Source organism: Anopheles nili, chromosome 2, assembly GCF_943737925.1.
Source record: "Anopheles nili chromosome 2, idAnoNiliSN_F5_01, whole genome shotgun sequence".
NCBI lineage: Eukaryota > Metazoa > Arthropoda > Insecta > Diptera > Culicidae > Anopheles > Anopheles nili.
Genome location: NC_071291.1, coordinates 72,388,086 through 72,406,617, shown reverse-complemented (window position 1 = coordinate 72,406,617; position 18,532 = coordinate 72,388,086). Strand labels below are relative to the sequence as shown.

Sequence of the window (18,532 nt, the reverse complement as noted above, 5' to 3'; positions counted from 1 at the left end):
GGCAAGCCAACCGAACGCTAGTAACATCCGTTGCGAGGGCGAGACCGATCGAAAAACACGATCGATTCGATAACGAAGGGAATCTCATCAACATGTTTTTGCGGACCACCCTCTCGAAACACTCGCGCCGTTGTTTTTATGACGCTGATGGTGAATGGCGCTTTACCGAAATTAATTAAGCCCGAACCGAGTGTGCCGGAAACACGGGAATGGGGTGTAAAAATTGCGACTGTGCGAGAATTATGATCGTAGTTGGTCACTTTTCAAAACAAAATGCTTCACTTAACGGGAGCGGCCACTAAAGGGGACTTCGCAGAAGCAGTAAAATCAAGCTCAAAAAATGTTGCTTCCCATTGAGTGTGGTCGAAGGTGAACGAAAGCACACACTAAGAAAGGAGATTGTGGGACACTAGCTCATAAACATGGTTGGAGCTGGAAAACGGCTATTCCACTCCCGGTTTATGTTTATGGAAAGGACATTCGAAATTAATGCAGGATCTTAACGGTGGGAATTATGGCACTAATTCCAGAAATTCAAACCTTGTAACACAATCGCTCCGCTTAATTACTGCGGTGGGAGACAATTTGCATTCAAATCAGTAGCAAATGCATCATAAACATGTTGATTTAGACGCACTCATCGGAAGGACTTAAACAGGAAATTGTCGCTTTTTCAGTCGTCATTCACGAAAAAAAATACTTTCCTTCAGGCTGTTGAGTGCTATTATAATTAAGTAAACACGAAAAGCATTTATTAAAAGGTTTGGAGTTCCATTCGTAGGAGCAGAAAATTCTGAAATAAATTCGATTTTAAAATGAAACTAAATTAGTTTTCCCTCAGGTGCAACATCGAAGCTATGCCCACATTTTTTTTCTTCTCGGTCACTGCTTCTGAGATTGCTTTTTTATTATTTAAAACCAGCTCGAATCACTCAGAAAACGGGACCAAGCTGAAGCAAGTACCCGGGGGACGCACTCTCTTTGCGCATAATTAAAACAAATTTACACTTCATTAGTCACGACGAGGTTATGCTCGTCGTCGCCACCAGTCTGCACAGTACTCAGCTGTTCGCCGTTTCATCACCATCCACTTGTCACCCTGGGCTGCCGGATCATACACACACGGTGTGGCCCAGATTTTTCCCTCGCGCCCGGAAAAGCGACCGGAAGCGTGGCATCGCCATCGTCACCACCGCACGGTTTCTCTATCCTTCTGTGTGGTGTGGAATCGTTACAGAATTAAAACAAATGTCATCTCATTAAAATTGTTTATTCGGCATCGCTCGTCCGGAGTACATGCGCGGGTGCGCTAACGGCTTCATCATTGCCATCAACCCGTGTCCTCCAGTTTGACGTTCGACTGCTTCGATGTGCAGCCAAAGCGCGTCATCTTGCGACGGGATGAAACAAAAACGCAACCAAACGATGATTTATGTGGATGCTATATGCGCCCCAGAGTGCAACAGCTCATAAAAGCGTGCCGTGGTAGGGAAATTCACGCGGACCATAACGAGCCGCGCTTTACAAGTTCAACAAAAAGGAAACGCAAATGGTCATGGTTGCTGTCAGTCTTTGTGGGTGAGAACTCTTCGTTCCAACACACGTAAAGTCGGTTCGAGGCAGAGGACGCTTTTTTTCACCACGACATTGTTAGCGAAAGCGATGATCATCAGGGATGTTTGGAAAATGTTTTACCGGAAATTAAGCACCTGAACAAACAAGAATGAGAAGAAAGTTTTGGAAGGATGTTCATTAAACCAGCTAACAAAAGACAATACTTTTTGTTGTTCGTTAAAATTTATTCGAAACGTAGTACTGATAGGCGAATAAATACTGTAAATAGCATTTGAATTTCCGTATTTAGTCCGTAATTATAATGAAGCCTTAGATACGGGAAGCTATTCTATTGAGCTTCATAACTAACACACTATCCTGAGTAAGTCGTAAAACTAAAGAAATGGAGAATATTTGAGGTTGTCGCAGAAAGCCACACCAACCACCACCGACACAGTTTGCACTCCATGAAGTAAGTAGCGACAGCACGTTCCTCGAAATGCTTGCGGTAAAAAAGTATCAAAATCACATTTCATCTGAAATAGCCATGAAATGTGTTCTTCCCAGTTGGCAAACCACCGGGATTTGCGTTCCGTTCGCAGGCACACCCGCCGGGCACTGATTGTCCAATCGTCTGTTCCAGTTGGCGCCTTGCTCAATTACCGGCTGACCTGGGCAAACTATTTGCAAAACCACTATCTGCACCCAACTCCCAGCACCCTTTAGCTGGAACGTTCTATTCGGCAGCTCGTCCGCGTGAATGTGGCACGCAACTTTCACGAGTTTCACAAACTGGTACCAAAGGGAACGTGAGAATTCGGTAGGCGAAAAGGACGAAAATGCCAGAAACTCCACGGTTTCGGTGGTTTTTTCACCGAACGACGATGATAAATGACAAACTCCGTCCAACCAGCCCGGTTTTTCTGCAAACAGGGTGCAATTTTCTTAATGAGCCACTGGGTGTACCCTTTTTTTGGTAGGGGAAGGAACCACTTCGAATCTACTTCGCTCCTTGTTCCGGCAAATGAGGTGAATTTGTTCCCGGCACTGGCTGTGATTCCATGCTGTGAACGAGTTTCTTTCGGTACGGAAAAGTTTCGCATTTCGTTTCAGGTCCATTTTGTTACCGCGTGGTGAAAATAAAATGCAATAACTTAAGGAAAGCTTTATTCACGTAAATTGATCTTCCGTTTCATAAAACTCTTTTCGTCGCTGTATTCTGACAATAAGCGAAAATTTATTCGGACAGCGAAATATGCTAATCGCGAAATGTAGCCAGCAAAGAAAATTGTTCATATTTTAGCCAAAAAACTCAGCAAACACAATCAGGTCGACATCGATACTGCCACGATTGAATCACGTCCAAACACGTGGATCTTTTCTAATGCAAAAATAATCCCTACTCTTGCCAAACGGTGACGCTGTCGTGCCTACAAATCACCCTCAAACAGAGCGACCATTGCAACGAAACAATGCTCCACCGTCTCGATCAATCGATTAATAATCGTACGAACGGGCGAGTCTGACAGATTTATTTTTTGCACCCGTTTTGGAACTACAATGGGGCTTAATATTCCCCTACACTAATCCCGCAGCATCCCTGCTGCAAAACGGGCTCCTTCACATTCACATTATTTTTTCCGCTCTCAGTTAAGGGATGCGAATTACGAAACTACCAGCATTTCCGCCGCTTTCCCAGCATACGAAAAACGACCCGTTTTCCCGCTTCCCGAGTCGAATTTTATTATGCGGCGGATTATGTTTCACACAAAGCATCACGCAAAACACCCGGCTTCGCTGTGGGATCCACGAATCGTGCAGGAATTGGGTTGCGAAGAAAAGGTGAAAAAAGCGACGTAAGGCTTCGACGAGTAGCACACCCTTGCAAGACTTGTGAGAAGCGACGGCTGAGAGCTTAGCGGCATTCCGTCACATCCGTCGACGTCTGTTGACGGCCTTCAATTAAAGGTATTTTGATGAGGTGACTTTTTGGAGCCGCCCAAGCAAGCAAGCAGGACAAGGGAGCCCTCGGGGTAGTTTCTCGGGGATCCCCTTTTGTGTGCTGTAAGGCGCCATTGTTAGGAGATGTTGCCTGGACCGGGCGTTGTAATGGATCGCCTCCTCTCACCTGAGAGCTACGCAAGAACGCCCAAGACGTCCACAGGCGGCACTCCGAAGGCGGCTCTCGAGCCGACCCTCCTTTTCGCGCACGAGATTCAACTGTTTTGATAAATAGGGACTTATCCCGCCCTCGCTAATGGACACGAAATGGGGCTAAATGGGTGGGTCATTGTTTGCTTCATTTGTCAATGCTTGCCTGCTGGTGCCTTGCGGAAGCACCGTTGCTTTTTGGGGACTTTGCGGATGAGCTTTCGTCGGGACTGGGCAGTCCAACCGATCGCCATTTTGTTACTTATTAAGACTTGATAAATCGCAAGTTCATGTTAGCCATACTGACGTGTCCTTCCGAGTGCGTGGTAGAACTCAGGAGCTTTGCATTCAATCGGTTGGAGGAGGTCAATGTCAAAGTGAATCGTGTCCGATCAGTGTTAATGTATTCTCATTAGGTAATTGATACCATAACAACCATAATTGCTCCTTACTTACATCGTCCTTTTCTTTAACAAAACGACTTCTAAAACTCTCCCAACAAGCGAATCTACCACAGATCGCGTTCTTCCATCATTCATTCATTAAATCAGATCAAACACGTCAACCGCGTGGGACAACCCAAATCACTCCAATTCCTAATGACGTCCGGTTCGAGAAATATCCTGCGTAGTGGAAAAGCCTTCCTGCTTTCAAACTTCATATCCTCCGCGTATCCTGCACGAGTTCATGCAGTCGCTTACCTTCACACCGTGTAACCGAAAAGTAAACGCAGTTGAGGAAAAAAAGAAAGAAATCAACCCATCAAAAGGAAACCAACTGATCAACGGAAACGTCGAAAAGCCTGCGGCACGTAACACGGCCACGGTTCGGGATCAAAGCCGGGCCCATTTTTCCTTCGAGATGAGAGACAGCTTCAGGCTCGTTTTTTTTTCTTGCTCCACGTCGCATTCACAAACGCTGGCCGGCGGCAGATAATGCCTCATATCGTATGCATGAAATGCGAGCGGCTGCGTAATGCTTCAGATGCTTCAGAAATTCTGAAATGTGCCTCTTTCCGTCGCTGACTTTTGCTCTTCCGTAGGGCATCTTTTTCGTCTACCTACGTTTTTCTCGAGCTACTGGCTCACGTGGGAGGATGCCAGACAAGGATGTTGTGATGTGGGAGGGCACGGTTTGCTCACTTTTAATACACACTCTCAATCTGCTCACCGATCGGCCCGGTACACGCAACCGATCCAATCGGGACCGGTGTCGAGCCGGTGTCGTAAGATTTTCGCTACGGTACTTATCCTTCTACGCTCCTTTTCACAGCAGCTTAGAACTTTACTGAAGTTCAACCCCTAGGGAAGTTCCGTGTTTTTTGTTCCACTCCGCTGTAGGAAGGATGAGCCAAACAGCCTAAAACATGATGCCATTAAAAGTTATGTATACAAACCCGTGGCCCGCTCACGCGAGATTTTAACGCGGAAACCCACCCGCAATAGCATCGAAAACACCCCGTTTGATGGACCGTAACGGTCGTTGCCGGACGCGGATCATTTATTATTTTTGTGCCCAATCTTACGATGTCGGGCCCTCCTTGAGAAGCGGGACAATGAAAAAGGCCAGAAGAAATGAACCCATTTTTCGTCTCCGCTGTTCCGCGGGAGCTCTGGTGTCGAATCTCGTCAGAAATTGCTGAAGGCTAAAGAAAGGAGTTAATGAAATGAAACCGGTACCCAAACTTTGCTCCCAATCTCTATCAGCGCGTCGCGCTCGATCTTGTTGATCGAGAGCAGCACAAGAAGCGTAGCACATCCGTTTCTCCAGGGTGTTCTGGGGAACGGGCAGAGAGTTGTTCATCTCCGCTCACGTTTGGTGTTTAGAATAATTTATAACGTTTTACGTAAACTTTTAATAAGCACCACAGACCCACGGCGCTCGAGAATGGAAGCAAAAAATCGATCCCCACCTACTCGGTGTGGGTGCGGTTTCGGTCGAATTAAATCAGCGAGATGCGGCAAAAGGGATCCTTTCGGCTGATTATCAATTCACAGGCCGCTTAATTACGCCCACCATGTCGCTACCGCGCCAGAGGATGTTGTAATAATCCTTCTTTTTCCAACCAACCGAAGGTGGAGAAATCTGTTTTTAGGTAGCCATATTCACATAATCTGGTTCCGTATTTATCGTGCTGTTGTGGGTTCATTTATTTAACGGCTAAAATAAATGCAATTATTTCAGTAGCCTCTCTAACAATAATGCTCTTGGAACGCGTGTTCAACTTTAATTCATATCATTTTTACCACGCGACTAAAAACTATCATGTTCCCCACGGGCAGGAGCGAATATACCCTTTCTTTAGCAATATTACATCGCAGCCTGCGCCAAACAATGAACATTGCAATAATCTACCTCGGCAAACCACATCCAATGTTGTACCCCGCACGCACTCGATTCCGGTGCAGCTCTTTTTATGCGCAAAAAAAACACGAACAGGAATATGATCCATCCAAATTGCATGTTCGATGCCGCTCACCATGGATACGCTTGCCCGCAGAAACCGCTAGCGAATCCAGACGACTGTTTCAATCAGCAAGGTGTAGAGGAGAAGAGAAAAAAGAGGATCCATTTCCATTGAACAATAAATAAACATGAGGCAGCCATGGTCCGAAGCACTACAAAGGACCAGTGGGCAACCGATGGTACCAGGATATCATCAACCCGGTGCGAGTGAGCACGGAACGGCGTTGCCTTGCAGGCATACTGTTGTCCGGACAACAAAAAATCGCCCACCCCTTTGCAATTCAATATTCAGGGGCGTAGTTTGATTTCACAATACCAAAATCCAAATTGCATGCATTCTCGGCAAGCGTGGTCCTTTTTTCCTGCGTTTTAATGATACAAAAAGTTGTCGGAAACCGTTCATTTTATGCGCATTCATGGTCCACACGCACCATGTAATGAGTTTAACCCTTTCAAATTCACGTGTTTTCCCAATTTTGTAGATACAAAATTAAATGCTCTCACCCTACTATTCCATCCAATGGGTCTTATGTTTTGTTTGCAACAGTTTCATTCATTATGAGCTCATCAAAATAAGCAAACAAACTGCTCCATAACGGATGAACGCATTTAATACCGAAGGTAATATTTTCAGAATCATGGTTTCATAGACGCATCATTCTATTGTAAATTATTGCTTGATCAGCTAAGTTTCATTCGGTATACGCTAGTCTGTATACTTGTGTAGCTCACACGTAATTTAGTATATTAATTTCCGACCCACTCAATCTACCCTCGTGAAAGCGAAACGCACAACAAACAAGCTATTATCATGGCTTAAATAATATAATTTGCACATTCCGGCTCACTCCCACCCACCAACAACCGCAACGGCATCAATAAAACTTTTCTATGATACTCTGAAAAGCTGCATTAGTTCCAGCCCGTAGCGCCGAGCTCTCGAGTAATCAATAGAACTTCAAACAGCAAACGAGAGTTTGCAGCACGATTCAACGCTTCCCACATGCACATGTGGTTGGCCACAGAGCACGGGCAACATCGAACGGCCCCAACCGGTCAGTAAGCACCCGACCAATGAATACCTCCTGCTCATCGATGATTTATCGTCGCACTGTGCACATACATATTTATGGGAAATTTATCTCCAATCCTCGCTCAAGCCATCGGTGACGGTGTGTGGAAGGCGAAAATAGAATTCGGTCAGTAGAACCTCTACCATCCTATGCTGCGGAAGGACGACCCGTGCGAACCATGTGCCGGCGATTGTCGTCGGCCCATTTGCTGGCCTACTTTTCGCCGTCCGCTTTACACGCCATCCTTGGCGCTTGGGGCGCATCGATGTGCCACCTCAGCATCTTCCGAAAGGCTTTACCAAGGCCGCTAGCGCTGGCCTACTGCTGCAGCTGTTTTTGTCGCTTTCAGATAATGAAAAGTCATTTCTCATTACTGTCGTTTTTGCGTACGAGCGACCGTCACGGAAGGGGGATCCCTCTAGATCTTGGGTGCAGGCATTAAGAGATGGGAACCCTACACACATACACATCCCATCCTCCGACAGATCCAACAAGACACAGTTTGTCCGGTTGAATGGGCTATTTCTTATCATTGGTTTGCGTGCGCTGGGCCCAGCAATCCGTACGGAACTTGCCAATATGTCTTACGGAATGGACCGATTCGAGCCACTGCCGTCCACAAGACACTGCCGGTTATTTATGGACTTTGGCGATATTGCCTGGTCCAGGCTGAAGGAGTCCGCACCATGGTGCGTACGTTCTAGCAGCTCGTCTGCATTACTACCTTCCGGGGTGGACCACCGCCGCTGGACCTGCGAGAAAGGACGCTCGATTAGCGAGGCGTAATGTCCGTCAGCTAACGCACGGGGACGCCAATATCCTGGACATCGATCGAATCGATTAAGGTTTTATGTCCCATCATCCATTCTCCATATTCTTCCGCTGCGGCTGGTTCGTTTCGTGGCAATAACACACAAAAAAAATCTCCGCTCGAAGCCGTCCCAAGCCGTCTAGCATTCTAAATCTACGTGGCATGTGGACGTTCTCCGACGCGCGCATGCAGGAAAAATATTCCAGCCAGGCTGGCGAATCCAGCAGGCGCCAGCATAACGACTCACATAACGTGTTTTATGAGTTTCGCACATTAACTACCGATTATTTGTGGTGCACCCGTTTTAATGGCCGATCGCCATCCTTCAGGCACTCGACCCAGGAAGGTCAGACATTTTGAGGTAGTCCTCGTAAAAAAAATCGCCATCGGTATAATTTCGGGAATAAAGCGCTCCCATCTTGCGGAACTAATTATCTCGAACGGCTTGTCGGAACAGGAGTTTTCCATAAGCAATCCAGTAAATTATCGAACCACTCTGGAGGGGGGAAAAGTAGGAAACATATCCAATTAATTGAATCATCTACACACACGACTCTTGGAAGCAACTACACTTGAGCACGTATCGTTCGTCTGTGTAGGGGGTACGGGGTGAGACTTGATGGAAAAATACATGGCCAAGCACTATTCTTCGCTCGTGAGTGCACTCACAGTCCACTCCGGGTTTGGGGAAAATGCTACACAAAAAGTTAATTAACGTCCAGTCTACAGCTTGCGGGAGCGAGCTTGGAAGATATTGACGCAAAGCTCACGATGATCACAGCTAGATGTAAAACGTTTGTTACAACATTGCGAACGAATAAGTAACTCTCTACTCTTTGCTTGCCCTTTTGTTCTCGCCCACAGGTGAACCCACCGATGATCAACCCTTCGTAGCGAAAGGAGATAAAATCGATACAAATCTGTACCTTTACTCGGTAAGTTGATGCGACGCAATCGTCCCTTTGATCATATATTACTAGCTTTAATTTACTATGCATGAACAGGGATATTCATGAGCCGTGAAGAGCAGGCCTTGCGTCGTTAAATCAATACGTCAATAAGTCTCGCGGCATAAGTCCAAAGTCCTTTGGAACGAAGACGTCAACCACCGTTCGGTCGTGCCATTCGAGCCATCGGCTGCGCTGTTTAACGATGTATTCAAACTTTTTGCAGTCGCCTTGTTTCGTTTTCTTTCTCTTACCCGTCAAGGGACCAACCGATGGTAACTTACACGGGTAGATTGGCTTCATTCTCTGCAGCGAAAGCCACTTGACGGTCGGCGTGGCCTCCATGCCAGTGTTCGCTGCCATTCTCAGCACCCGGAAAAGCGCTCAAAGCTCGGGACGTACCCGAACCGGTTGGCTGGAATGAGGAGGTCTTTGGGGAGGGAAATAATTACTAACAGCAGCATGGACCAGGATGCCCGGACGACGAGCGAACGGTGCTGACACCGACCCGAAACCATTTATCATGCCTTTTACCTCTCACAGCAACGGGCCAGCGTGAGGTCCAAGTAGCCCGAGTGATCCCGAGCTAAGAAGCTCCACGGCAACGTTACACGAGTTAATAGGGTTCATAAAATATTAAAAACGGTGTCAAAGATGGCGCCCGTGTCATACTCCCTTGTACCGGGTCGGTCCGGTGGCTTTCTGTGCTGCTCCACTTTCCAACATCCTCCATTAGTTGTTTCTCCAGCCTTAGGCTTTGGGATCTGAGCGAACACGCACTAGTAGTTCGCGTACGCATACCAAATCCTTGCCGTTAGGACTCGGTAGAGCCAAATGTTCTTATAAAAGCCGGGGCACCCGCTGACTCGTTAATGATTAATATGTTGTAGACTTCATTCGTGCTGATATTTCACTTGTTTCTTTCCGATGCTTTTCCTCTCCACTCGCAGGATGACATTCAGGAACGTCCGCATGTCACTACGCTCATTTCGTCCCTGGCAAACTACTCGAATACGATCCCGGCGCCGACGGATCCTGATGCCAAACCAGCACCTGCCAGCGCCCGCATGGGTAAGTAAGGACACCCAGCAGCACACGGGCCCACTTCTTCTGTGGTACCAATCCCCTTATACTTACGGGATCGATCACGCATTGGCCGTTAAAATACGGAGGAATGCTCTGATGCGCTCCCGGAAGGCTTTACGAAAGTTCCCTCAGTTTGATTAAAGTTTAGAGCTCATAATCCGGATAAGCCGTTCCCGGTGGAGCGGTCGTAAAATGTGAGGCGTATACTATACGCGAACATAATTTCGGCATATACTAGACAGCAGTGACATTAGAACTGTCAAAATAATTCCCCAATAAAAGTTTACTAATCGAATTTGATACAAAAGATTTCTCAACTTGTGAACAAACCTAAGCAGCCATACTAATTGATCCTTGTTTTCTTTCCTCTTTTACTAATTCTCTTTTCTTTTTCTTACTTTATTTTGGAATACGTGTTTCTCTTTATTCTGCTTCTGTTCTGTTTATCCCGCTTCGTGTTCTTTCTTTGGCTTTCTCTCCCACGATCGTTATCAAATTAAACTCCTGGCACCAAAAACTGACCATATCGACCGTGGGCGAACAATTATTTCGCAACCACCGCAACACCGCGCACACAATCAACGCTGGACAAACAACCCGCAACCCGGAACCGGTCCACGGGAAACAGGCACACTCATCGGTGTCTATCTGCCGTGCATACAGAATATTTTCGGTGTCATTTTATTCATCCGTTTAACCTGGGTTGTCGGCACGGCCGGAGCCATATGCGGGTTTTTAATCGTATTATGCTGTTGCTGTGTGGTACGTGCCGTTTTGTAAACCACTAACCAACTTATTCGTTGCCTGTTCGTAGTGTGCCGTGGTAGAAACACATCATTGACATCATGCATCGCTCAGGTCCTGGTCGATGTAGGTGGTTGAACGCAATCTGTTACCAGCAGAGGTTTCCAACAACTTGTATCCGTACAAAATGCAATTCAACTCGTATATCAAAAATATTGTCACTACTTATGCCGACCAGGACTTGCTTCTTTCAGTGTCGCATGCACTTCGTTCATTTCTGTAGTTTATAATCAAATACATAGCTTCATAAGAGTTAAACTGTCATTCCATAATCATCAGCTTTCAACTATGGGAAACTATCGTTATTTTGTACTCTATTTGTGACTTTGAGCAACCTGATAATCCTGAGACATAAAATTTAATACATTAGCGTGTGAAAAATAATGTCTGACAGCTACCGCTCGCATAATGAACCGCGATCAGGTCGATGCCTGTGCTGCAAGACGGGAAGTGCATGCACATCTCCATCGAACAAGTTCCCGAACGTTCACGGAAACGTGCACCCGGGCATAGCTTCTCCTACATTAAGCAATTACGGGCATCTCCACGTTGCTCCGTTCGCAAGGGCCAGTATGCAGTAAATCCCATGCCGGTGTCATTGAAATGCAAAACATGCCTTATTCGGGCTTATGGCGGGAGTTGTGCCGGATCCAACCGAAAAGCGCTACGAATTGGGTTAAATTATTCTCCCAGCTGCCGTAAATCGAACACGCATACACTGTGAAATTTATCGCGGCATTCCGCGCGTCCCACACCGGTGGGAATATCCTCCCGACTCTCGGCCTGGTCGAATGAGGTACCCGAGCAAAATTGTTCCTAGAACTTCGAAGTCCACGCAAGCGGAAGGTGTTCCCGGGTGTGGGATTTAAAAAAAAAACTAGGTCATATCTGGGGAGAGACTTCATGTTTTATGTATGAATTTAATCAAACATTCATTTGCATATATGGAATGGCACCGAAGGTTCCGAGGGACCGATGGTCCGTAGGCTGGGAGGCTTCGGAGAGCAGGATTTGGCCTGTTGAATTTCGCTTATTTTCGCTTCGCCCTCGATCACTTCGGGTATTTAATGAACACCATCAATTTAAATCAGTAAGCCACCCGACCCAATCGTGAAAGAGGAGCTCACCTACGTTCGAAGGATGTGTGCTCCGGTGCAGCATTAATTGGTGGAAATTGAATCGCAACTTGCACCATCGACTACTTCCCATTTCGTACCAACACGTCCCGTGGGTTTCGACCGAAATGTCTAATCATGTCCGAGCATCCGGCGTTGACCGAAACCACGTGCGTTAACACAGTGTCCTGGTTTTCGCCGAAATGTGCCAAAACCACAAAATTGTAGCCTTCGCTGATGCTCTGGCACGGTAATCAGACGCCACTGTGGCCGCTTTTTCGTTCGTTTCGGACGCGGTCTAATCTAATTAATGAGCGCACCGCAATTTCGCTGGGTTCGAACTCTCGGGCATCAGAGAAAATGGCGCCTCGGTTAGCGCACGCCCGTTTGTCCTTCGTTTGTCTTCCACTGACTCCGGGTGCTCCATCCTCTAGGGTTGTGGGCAAATAACCCGTCCGGGAAATCCCTCGGCTGGAGTAAATGAGCAAACCCGTGTGAAGGCGGCACCCTGGAGAAAGCCGCCCTCGAGGCTCGGGGAAAAGAAAACGAACACTGGCAGGACCAACGGGGCCAACCGAGCGTAGCGTTTGAATGAATCGAATTAATCTCATTGCCTCTGATTGAGGACTATCAATCAAAGGCAATCAAAGCGCTCTCCAGCCGTGCGAAGCCGTGTGCGGCCTTGGTGCAATGTGGCCTTCACACAACCCAGGGTTGTTCATTATGAATTTCTGCCGGCCGCCCGAACCACCCATCATTAGGCCAGAACACCGACGGTACCGGTGCGCAAATGGTGGTTGAAATCGACGATTAAAGGTGGTCGAAACGGTGCGAGGCGGTATTTCTGGCGTACCACGCCGTTCAAATCAAGGCTGCACCTTTTTCGTAGCCGGGAAATCTAAAACCATAGCCCAGCTAACCGTACCATAAAGGGCAGGAATGAACGGTGTAAGTAAATTAGCGATAATTAATTATTGCGCCCGTATCATAAGTCAACGATCAGCGCAATCTGGTAAATTTGGCTTCGTCAGGGGTTAATTTCACGTAGACACGAATCCCTTCGCACTGGTGAGAAAAAAACGTTCAAAAACTGAACGGTCCAATGATTTACCTTCATGTTTTGCTTATGTTTTGAATTACTTTCAATAGGTCCAAACGAGTAACTTATAACCACTTGTTCGTGACAGGATTCTTTTTTGTTTGACATCTTTCGAATGTACTTCTCATTGCCTGGCACCAGGCGCAGGGCACACCTTACAATCAGTAGTAAAAGAGGTACTAAACGTGTGTGAGCTTAGTCGATGAAATATCCCTGTCGCTATTCACAGCAGCGTTTGCCTTTATCCTTGCCTACGCCCACACACCAAGCAAAGTGTCCCTAATGATTCCGAAGAAGAAGGAGAAAAAATGGTTTTGACAAGACTGAGCCGATTGAAGGAAGCCTGTGGAAGCTGTTCGAACATCTGCAGCTGAGTAATCCTATTACACATCATTTGCTAATCTAGACACAAGGCACATCATCAGTATGCCGGTCGGGCGATGACAGGCTTTTCGCTTCCGTTCCCTTTACATCGCCATCGAGGCGGGACCGCAGCGACGAATGCCGTCCTACTCGATTTACGGGCTCGCGTTTCTGCTCGGCGTAATGGCTTGAGAACTTAATTTACTTCGTTACGGAGAACATATTTTTCGATATTTCTCTTCACCCGAACTCATCGAAGGGCAATGCGTGGGTGAAGAGGCGCGCCGATCGCCCCTCTATTCCCGGAACGCCTTTTCAGACAATGCCATTGAGTGCCGCTCGTATGGCCCATTGGGGGCCGTTCATTCCGGTGATGTTTTTCAGTCCGAAAATCGTTATTCATCCGCCCGGTCCTTATCAGCCGATCGGACCGGGCCAGACGCCACCCGTGGCTTGCTGCGTCTTGAGATATCTGCTGATGCGAGACAAATCGCAAGAAAAAAAGGAACGCCACGCTCCATCAAGCGATCCGGGGTGAAAACGAGCTCAGAAATTCCTGCCACGCTGCTCCATGAGCTGTGAGGATTGCCACTACGTCTTGCTGGTGACCAGTTTCCTAAGCTTTTCTTCACCATCCTGAGCTTTCTTTCAGGAGATCCTAGCAGAAGATCGCAGGCAAAAAAAACGCTCTGCTGGACCTCTCGGTTCCAGTGCGCAGCGTCATGGACGAATGGGCATTCTAGCATTGGAGCACGTATCGCGACCAATGAATAAAGAACCATAAATATATTTCCTTCCTTCATTTTCCGCACTCGAAAAAGGGTTATTTTCTGAGGAGCATCTCGAGCGTCCTCATAAATTCGGAGCGAGCAGGAATGCCCAGTAAAAGTTTACCATCGAGTGGTCTCTTCACCTGCACTTCGGCAAAGGCTTCATTTATTTGCTTAGGCAGGATGCTGTCCTGAGAATGTGTAAGGTTCTTGCGTAACCTCTGGAATAGTTTCTTCAAGTTCCGAAATGCCCGACCTCGCTGACTTCCAATGAGTTTCGATCTTAATTGTGGAATGTCGTGTCTTGTCGGACATTGGGTCAACAGTTGAAATTGCCGTTCCTGAGGGACGATGTTAAGGAACGTTAACGCCACTAGCTACTAACTCAAAACCCTTCTCTCGAGACCGGATCTCCCTACAAGTGCGTTAGAACATCCCTTCATCCTATCATACGCTTAGCAACCTACAAAATCAGTTCCATTGTTAGCAGTCGCATCAGTAGCACTCACGCCCACTATCATCATCATCATCATTCTCTCGTTCGCTGTTTAGTGCTGCTCGTTTTCAGTTTAAAGTTTTACGGCAACTTCCAAAACTATGCTAATCATTTTGTGCCTTCCTTCCCAAAAATCGGCCTCTCTCTCTCTCTCTTACACTTGCGCCTCCTGCTCGGCAACGGATGGTGTCTACGTGCCGCTGCCATCGAACACCGGTGGACGATCCCGTACAGACCATGTTGACTGCCATTTCTATGTCGGCCATCGCCACGAACGGGGTGGTACCGGCGGGCGGCAGCTATTTCATGATATCGAGGTAAGTTTTCGCTAAACATTGGCCCGACCGCAAGAACGGCCTCACTGGATCAGCGCCAACGGGGCGCGATTCCGGAACGCCATGCGATGTAACCATTGCCTACGGCGTCTCGAGACAAGATGTAGTGTTCCACGATAAGAAGTAAACTTTCGCACGCCCCGAAACTGTCAAACGGGAAGTTTTTCTCTAGACAGGGCGATAAAGGATCGCCAATTGAGGTTTTTGGGTGCCAGAATCTCTTGAGTGGGGCGATGTCCGCGACTGTGGGGGATGTGCTTTCCGTTTCACGGCAAACGATATCTTGATTAATATGTCCCCATAACTCTATCGGAAGGCAACGTACACCAACGGGTGAAAGTCACGAGTCAATTAGGGTTTGCCCGTAGCGCCCGAGAAAGTCTGACAGATAATGGACTAAATATTTGCCCTAGTTTTGTGTGGCATTCGGCTGTTGGGTGAATCCTTTCAACCGCTATCTCGAATCTTCTACCGAAGCATCCCACGCGTTGCTTATTTTCTCATCACTCCATCCAATTATCCAACAGGACGTTGATGAAGAGAGGATCTCTAAATTTTATTTCATATCAGCACCTCTCCAATGTACGAGGAATCTTGTTTGCGTCAACCAGATCCCAAGAATGCTTCATTTCCTGCCCTACGAGATGAAATGGGATTTCCCTTGGCACGTGGTCTCGTGGTTGCTGGAAATGAATTCCATGAAGCACCCTTGAACCGTGGGCACAATGACGTTTAACCTTCAATTGACTCGAATGGCGTTGCGTCCAAACTCTGCTGGGATGGTGCCGCTTTGCCATAATAATAGCCCGAAAAGGAAACCCCACATCGGGAGCGGAGAACATAATAAATGGTACGGTACATAAAATATGCTGCTCCCGGTTGTCAGGACAGTGTCATAACGGTGTCAATGGGTTTTTTTTTCTATTCGCCTTTCTGGATGTCGACCGGTCAGTTACTGGAGGTCGTATTTCTGAAAAATAGGATTCCATTTTCCCATCGTTCGAGTTAGTAGCGCTGTATCGAGCGCGGAGAAGAATAGCAAAATCCCAAGCTGTCACGGGAGTCGCTCGTTTTTTGTGCCGGTCAATATCCAGCTATGATCGTGTTACACTTTTGACAAGCATTTGATCTTAAAATTTACTCCCGAACGGAAAAAAGCACACCATCGAACCGGACGAAAGCTCACGCCTTCGTCAGGGGATTTCAGGCAGGACATTATTTTCGTCTGTCAGGCTCTGGTCTAGATCTATGTAACTCATCGAACCCGGACAACCTCCGAAAATGTATATAAAGATGACACAACGTGTAATAGGAAACGAATTTCAAAAATATTATTACATTTCGACGCGGCCTCGTCTCGATCGACTTTTGCTACTTTCCCGTTTCACTTCTCTCACACTGTTAGGAGCTTGGCCAACACTTGCATTTTTGTTTCATTCAGCCCGAATGCCTCCGTTGTGAGCAGCTACGCACGGGCGAAAGTTGGACAGCAAAGTTCGCGTCAAAGTTTGCTAATCAATTCCGTCTATTTTCAGATCGCTGGGGCCCGAATTCGGTGGCGCTGTCGGGATGTTGTTCTACACCGGAACAACTTTAGCGGCCGCTATGTACATCGTCGGTGCGGTGGAGATCGTGCTGGTAAGTATTGGGCCATTTTTACCGGAATTCCTACACGCGTCCATCATTTCCGAGCTGAACTTTGACCCTTAAGAAGGACCGCACCCCAAAATAAAGACGGAATGGTCCGAACTTTTCGCCGTTCGGAATGCCCGTTTTTGTGCGCGTTCGTGTGTCGGTGTGCGGATGCTAAATTATGCCGGTTGTGTTGCTGTTTGTCAGACCATGTTCACGGTGATTGTCGTTCGGGAATAATGACGAACGACCGCCATAACGGGCATTCTAAGGGCTGGTTTCCTCAGATACAGCGCTAGGGGTGGGCCACCCAACAGGTGCCGGCATAAATGAGAAAAAGTTTGATGAATCGCGAGCCCTCAAGCCCTAAAAAGTTAGATCAACTGCAACGAATTGTACCATGAAATCGGAGAAACGTTTACGGCTGCTCTTGAGATTCTTGTGTTTTTGTCTATGTCGTCTATGCTTTTTTATGTTCTCTGGTTGCTTGGCATACTTGCTCTCTATCCGTAAATATGTCACCATATGTAGCTCTCCATATTGTTGCCTCAATATATTGCCTACCATTGGTTGAGTAATTGAAAAACGAATCAAAAGCATAGTCATCCTACAATCCCTTAGTTACTTCAAATAAATTACGGCATCCAACTTACAAAACCATTCATATACTTTGTCAATCAGATCTCGAAGAAAACTGCTCTTACTTTTTTCGCGACCAAATTCATTTCCCATTTGTTTTCCAATCCAAAAGATACTAAAGCTACCACTACAAAAAAAAACACACGCTACGAAACCATCCCATGGTGGAGTGCAAAACGTAATCTTTCCATCGCGCGTCCCATAAAGTCACATTCCCTTTCGCCGGCGTTACGAAACGAAAGGATGCAACGACGACCGTACGTGAAGCCCTCAGCAGGGCACGTTCGCACCACCACGAACGGCTGTACCGGTTCTGATGTGCTTACATACGCTCCGTGCCAATTCGACGTCGCGAAAGGATTTCATGCGCCGCTGGTGCATCCATCCTGCTGCCAAGCGGTGTTGTTCCCTAACGATTTTTCCGGCTTTCCCGTCCGGACGAGCCGTCGTCGCCCCATTGTAAACCACCCGTGCGACTGGCTTGCGCCTTTGCTCAGCTTGTGGTGGTTACCCCGATCCTGACATGCCTTCCGGCAACCAGAGTGCTCTCATATATCACTCCAGCAGCCGGGGCAGCAATGGCGGCCAAGGTGCGGCGTGCCTTCAGGCGACCGGCGGTACACACAAGCTTCCGCGCGAAGGTGTTGCCACTGATGACGGTGACGTGCCCGCGGTGGCAACTTTTACTTTTTGCCACTTTTAATTAAAATCTCCTCCAACCGACGGAGATGTTGACGCGGGTGGGGCAAACAAAACGCTTCGTTCTGGGAGCTTGCAAACCAAAACCGAAAGCTTACGCCAGACCGCGAACAAAGGCGAGAAGCAGGATGGCGCCGGTTCAAGCGGGATTTCTTCGGAGATTTCACAGATTTAGATGGCGGGTTGCTGGCTCTCTGAAGAGAGTATCGTTGGAATACCAATCAATGTCAGGTGAGTGAGATGTTTACTATGGATCGAGAGGCTTACTGGCGAGGGCTTTGATCGTTTTTTTTTGTTTAATAATGCCCATCGATACGGGTAGTTTCCATTGAAAACAGTGTTTTTGACCTGCCAAATGAAGCTCGTATCCTGCCGGATTGCTAGTTCTTTTTGCTATTTTAATTCTAGTTTGTTTGTTCGCATTTCGATGGCTGTGCAATAAAACACAGCCCATGATGAAGGCGAATTAATCAGTACAACTACAAGGCCAAT

At 47.2% G+C, this 18,532-nt stretch overlaps 1 protein-coding gene across 1 annotated transcript in view; it reads left to right on the top strand.

Moving 5' to 3' along the window:
* LOC128721210 (solute carrier family 12 member 4) overlaps positions 1 to 18,532 on the top strand; it is a 55,357-nt gene that overhangs the window by 16,724 nt on the left and 20,101 nt on the right. The window contains exons 2-6 of the mRNA XM_053814937.1: positions 8,920 to 8,990; positions 9,953 to 10,073; positions 10,717 to 10,850; positions 14,970 to 15,052; positions 16,606 to 16,708. Coding sequence (XP_053670912.1) covers positions 8,920 to 8,990; positions 9,953 to 10,073; positions 10,717 to 10,850; positions 14,970 to 15,052; positions 16,606 to 16,708 — 512 coding nt within the window. The remainder of the gene's footprint in view (positions 1 to 8,919; positions 8,991 to 9,952; positions 10,074 to 10,716; positions 10,851 to 14,969; positions 15,053 to 16,605; positions 16,709 to 18,532) is intronic.